Below are 5,949 nucleotides of genomic sequence, written 5' to 3' on the forward strand. Positions count from 1 at the left end.
TGAGGAAAACAGCTAATAAATCATATTAAGTGATGTTTTTTTAAAATGTAAAAATGCAGATCATTTCCTTTGATGCGTAGGTTTAGGGTTAGTGTAAGGGGATCGAATATGCAGTTTGTATAGTATAAAATCCTTACATATATGGAAAGTCCCCATGAAACATGGAAACGTGTGTGTGTGTGTGTGTAACAAGCTTTACAGTCATAATTTACCTCTTACTTACATATAATGACCACATATCCCCTGTATATAAACAAGGGATAATAAAACAGCAATCTTATTTATAAGTTATATACATATTATTGATATACTGAGAATATTGTTGGATGCTGAGCTAAATGTTTCCATAGAAATGTGAGAAAATGCTTTTGAACTTGTTCTTGAGTTAATGTCAGTGTGTGTATGTGTGAATGTCGTTTGGCAGATTGAGGAACTCTGCTTGTGATGGCAGGCCTTCTCGGCCGTTTCTTTGACTGCAGCTGCAGCGCTGTATCCACATGACGTTGCGGGTAAAGTCGTCTCGTTCTGGCTCAGGACAGTGAAAGTGTAGACGGACCGTACGCGTCACAGAGGGAACACAGAAGCGACCATCAGAGCAGGATCCACATGTACGTGGCCGGTAACGGCGAGCAGTGAAGCATCCTGCAAATTCGATCTGCATGGGTTTCTGTGGTCGTGTGGTCCTCTGACACTTCTTTCCTTTCTGAGTAAAGAAGGAAGAGAGAGAAGACATTTAGGTATGGCTGTAATGCAAATCTACTTCAATAACAGAGCAGAAGCCATTGACCAGAAATCTAAATATTAAAATTATTAGTAGTAGTATTCAAATTAAAAATGATATACAATTATAAGAATATAAGCAGATGTATATATATATATATATATGAATTTTTTAAATAATTTTATATTGTTTAAATTTCATATTATTTATTACTTAGTAGTTCCAGATCCTTTTTATACTTTTATATATTATATTATTTATGTCATTTTACAGATCCGACTACAGCCGCCACTTACCTTCTGTGATGGTGGAAGGTTGATGCCACACTCTCGTATCTGACAGAGCCTAGTTTCGCTGACGAGCCGACATTCAGGATTACTATTGGTTACACGGCTGGACACGCCTATTCCGCAGGTGGTTGAGCACGGGGACCAATCGGTGACCTGTAGTAAGCAGGTGGATGGAAGGATGGCATGGGACTTAGAGGATGAAATCCACTCTAAAAAAAAAAGCGACAGAGGGTAAAATATAAATTTGTTGATAACCTTGAATAATAACCAGTGTTTATAACCATGAATCATTTTTTTTCACCCCTGTTGTTTATGTAATTAGTTTTTTATCAGTTTATAACTGTTATTCATCTACCTTGATAAGGGGCTCCTGCACTACTGTCCCAAGAAGTAGATGGAGCTACTACAAGTAACTCATTGCCAGTGAGGTAAGTGTGCTTTTGTGGATGTGCATCAGGCAACGGATCCACTTCAGCAATGCGGTTGTCATCATCACACACCCACTCCTGGCAGCAGCGGCCAGGCAGTTTGGTGAGGCGGCGGCGGGAACAGGGCCAGTCGGGTAGAGAAATGCGGTGTGGGCACAGTGGGATGCAGCCGACTACTCCATCAACACATGTGCACTGATGCTCGCAAGTTGGCTGAAAGTCCTCGCCGTGCTGATAGACCCGTCCATCCAGCTCACATGGGCGACCTTGAGCCTCAGCTAGATGTCAGAAATAACAATAATATTGCTTGATTAACATGACAATGATGAGTGCCATATTCCTCTTTAATACATTTTCCCGTTTATTATTATACAATAATGGATTCATAAATCATCTAAAACCAGCCTAAAATGGTATGCTGTTTCTCTCAGCCTGGTCTGGTTTTAGAGGGGTTTATGGGTAATTTTCAGCTTGGCCAGGCTAGGGGACCGGTTTAAACCAGCTAAGACCAGTAAACCAGTTTAGGCTCTTTTAAGATTTTTTTTTCAGTACAATGTAAAAAAAATAAATAATTTTAGTTATTTTAGTATATTTACATACAATTATAGTATTTATTAATATTTTGAATTTGAATATTTTATAGTAATATTTTACTTTGTATTTTTTATTTGTTTTTTAGCTTTCATTTATTTCAGTTTTTGTTTTAGTAATTTAAGTACATCAGCTTAAACATATTTAATTCAGTTGGGTTTTTTTTTTACCTGTACTTTTTTCATCTAACTTTTCATTTTCTTTAAGCTTTATTTCAAATAGTTAAAAAACATAGTTACCAATCACAACACTGTCTAAGATTTCCTTGTTCCTCTTACCTCTACACAAGCCTTTGTCGGGGTCTCCTTGGGCCCCTAGGTGGCAGCGCAGTCCTTTGATGTGGTCGCAGGGCTCAGTAGGGCTGCAGTCTTGGTTAAACTGCCTGGCACAGACCCGACAGCACCCACATGGGTCAAGAACCGAACTGATACCAGCAGGACACGAGGGGGGCGATGAGGGACAAGAGCATTTCAGTGGACAGACACCCTGCACCTAAGAAAGCACAGAAGGAAACAAGAACAGATTTTAGAAAACACTAGCTTTTATGAGATGTTTTCCCCTCTTCCATTCCATAAATCAAGAGATAATAAGTTGCTTTCACTTAAGAATTTAAGAAAGAATGCTATAGTTATGCAATGAAGCAGATGGTTTATTGCAGTATCTTCTTTAACCACCACAAAGTCATTACAAATTCAGGCAGGCTCTATATTAGACCACATACAAGAATAATACTGGCTCTGTGAGCAAAAACCTGATGCAAATCAGGCAAAAAAAAAAAAAAAAGTGAATTTCGGTGCCCTGTATAACTCCCTATACTAAAATGCTTAAGAAACAGAACGCTTTTATCTGCAACCGAAAACTGACACTGTGATTAAGCAATTTTTATAGTGCAAAGTGCAAATTAATAAAGGATTAAATGTCTTTTTAAAAATAAAATAAAAATCTGAAAAATCAGTTTATGGAAAAGCAGTAACACATATTTTTTAATGTACTCTTAAAGGTAAGGTCATAATTATATTATTAAAGGCAACCTGGATGTCAGATAGTGGTATGGTACACTTTCAGGTTCAAACCATCAAACAGAGCACAAAAACTCACCTCCACAGCGGCCCATGACAGCAGCACCAGTGTGAAAAAATGTCCTTGCCTTAGTATGCTCCTTAGAGGTGACATGGTTTTATCCAAAATGTTTGCGTTCTTGTCAATCTGCACTCACCCCTTAAAGCCTGTTTAAGAATTGCTAAATGTATAAAACTGTAAAGCTCTGCTCCACTCGATTCCCTTAGTGACTGCCACTTTTATAGACAGCTTGGCACAGCCCCCTCTGACATCACTCACACACACACACACACACACACAGAGAGAGAGAGATCTGACAAGCCAATTTAGACATACACACAAAAAGATATACATCTGAAATGTTTTGGTGCATATTGCCTTTATTAATGGTTAGAATGAAATCTTTAGGTGCTTCTATATCTTCTTTTACCATTTCTATACTTTTGGCAAATAAAAACTGCACTCTTAGAAAAGTTTCTACATAGGACTTTTCCCATCATGGGATAATTTTATGAATGTAGTTTTAGTTAATTCATTTTGATTCAATTCATTTTAAATGTTATGAATGAAACAGTTTGTAAACATACTTTTCATACCTTTTAAACATGAAAGTATCATTTTACTTCAAAATGAAAATTCTGTCATCATTTCCTCACCCTCAAGTTGTTTCAAGCCTGTATGAATGTCTTTTTTCTGCTGAAGACTGTCGGTAACCAAACAGTTGATGGGCCCCATTGACTTCCATAGTATTTTTTTTTTTTTTCTACTATGAAAGTCAATGGAGTACATCTACTGTCTGGTTACCGACAGTCTTCAAAATATCTTCCTTTGTGTTCAGCAGAAGAAAGACATTCATACAGGTTTGACACAACTTGAGGGTGAGTAAATGATGACAGAATTTTCATTTTGAAGTGAACTATTCCTTTAAGACATATATCCTTATATATAGAACCTTTTAGGCATAAAGTTTTTTTTTTAAATTGAGTCTAGGATTCTATATAGAACCCATTGAACTTTTTCTCTAAAAGTGTAGAGGTGGAGAAACTACTAAAAAATATTGAAAGGTGTTTGTGTCTGATTTCAGGAACTAATGGGCTGTTATGAAATACAGGAAAGGTAGTCTAGCACATTTTGGTCAGAGGAGAGTCCAGTAAGACACACACACACACACACACACACACTGCAATCCCTCTCACCTCCCCTGCAAACAGCACAGACAGTATGTCAGACGGCACTTGCTCTCACCGCAGTGGCGGCGAGACATCACACACACATGGCACATAGCTGCCTGCCCGCTCAGTGACGTACTGCATCCACTCACAAAATCTGAGTAAGAGAGGAAAATCATCTGAGTAGGCGGTGTGGAAATATCACTGTGTGGAGCTTTTCATTCATTTCTTTTGAGGAGAAGAGAGCAGCTGGAATGACATTCCCATGATGATGCGCTGATGTGACATCTACAGGGTCAGAGGTGAAGTCTGATGGAGATTAGTCACTGCGTATGCAGCAAATGGATGTAATGACTGATAATAGAGCCATACCACATGAATTTAAACAAGTGCAATGAGACACTGAACAGGTGAATCTTAAGTTAGGACACATAATGTAAGGACATATTTGTGGCACCATGACGCAAATGCTCGAACTTTATACGCAATTAATTATGAGACCAACAAATGGTTAGAAAACCATTTAAGGAAGTTTAAAATTAATATTAGTCACACCCAATCTTGAGGGCTTTTGAGATTTCCTAGGCTAATAACATAATAGTTCTGTGGTAGATGGCATGAATAAATGTATCCATGGCACATGCTCTTCTCTTAAAGGGATAGCCTAGTAATGGGCCCCATTTAGACTACTTTTATTTTATTGACAGTTCAGACACTTCAAAATATATTCTTTTGTGTTTCTCAGAGGAAAGAAAGTCAAATAAGTTTGGAATGATGTGAATGCGAGTCAATTATGATTTTCATTTTTAGGTGATCTATCCCTTTAGCTGTTCTTTGGTGGAAATGACATTTTAAATGATCCCTTTAATATTTTTAGATTTGTCTCATTCTCTGGTCCAATGCAAGTCAATAATAAAGTGCTTTACTCAAATTAACGTGAGAATAAGTAAGTTCACATACAGACATAAAAAATATATTTACAAAGAGTGCAAATACACTCTTAAAAATAAAACGTATGGTTCCATGGAGAACCTTTAACATCAATGGAACCTTTCCATTGCACAAAAGGTTCTTTATGGAAAAAGGTTCTTTAGATTATTGTTCTTCACACTTTATGCTACATTCACACTGTCAATTTTTGGGATTGACCACCGCATTTACTTACAGGTGTGTGTGTGAGTCTCGAAATGTCCCGTTCGTCTCGATGTCTACGAACGTACTGTAGATTCAAGCCTGTATTCTCTTACCAGAAGATGGCGACGTCCATGCAACTGAAAAGTCTTTTTGAGGTCTTCTTGCGTCAAATCTTCATTAGGTCGACAGAAGCTTAAATGTAAACGCGCTAGCCGGACGAATAGTATGCTCTCGCGTCTCGCGTCCTTTCAGCGCCGCACAGCATTTGAGTCGCGCATAGAACACAAAACTGACGGGAGCCAATCCGGTGGAGAACAGTGACTGGATCTAGAAGCTTGGTTCTTATGGCATCGGTGCAAAAAAATAAAAATAATTAAAAACCTTTTTCTGCAATTAACTGGATTGTAAGCATACTTCAGACAAACAAATGAGACCTCAATTATACGATCACCCAACATGGGAACTAGTAATATAGCCAACACATCAGATATTGGGTTTCTGATAGGCCTACAATATCCCAGAATACCTTAATTCACCCTACACACAGATGGCCATCC

The 5,949-nt window shown here is 37.9% G+C and overlaps 1 protein-coding gene across 1 annotated transcript; it reads right to left on the reverse strand.

Moving 5' to 3' along the window:
* Nucleotides 1-327: 327 nt before the first annotated feature.
* ccn1l1 (cellular communication network factor 1, like 1) lies at nucleotides 328-3,285 on the reverse strand. The gene is made up of 5 exons (XM_084414614.1): nucleotides 3,129-3,285; nucleotides 2,309-2,522; nucleotides 1,367-1,717; nucleotides 1,018-1,220; nucleotides 328-703 (listed from the first exon to the last, which is right to left on the reverse strand). Exons 1-5 carry the CDS (start codon nucleotides 3,201-3,203, stop codon nucleotides 392-394), a joined length of 1,155 nt encoding a protein of 384 aa, XP_084270740.1. The 5' UTR covers nucleotides 3,204-3,285; the 3' UTR covers nucleotides 328-391.
* Nucleotides 3,286-5,949: the final 2,664 nt, after the last annotated feature.

Source organism: Rutilus rutilus, assembly GCF_951802725.1.
Source record: "Rutilus rutilus genome assembly, chromosome: 7".
Taxonomy (NCBI): domain Eukaryota; kingdom Metazoa; phylum Chordata; class Actinopteri; order Cypriniformes; family Leuciscidae; genus Rutilus; species Rutilus rutilus.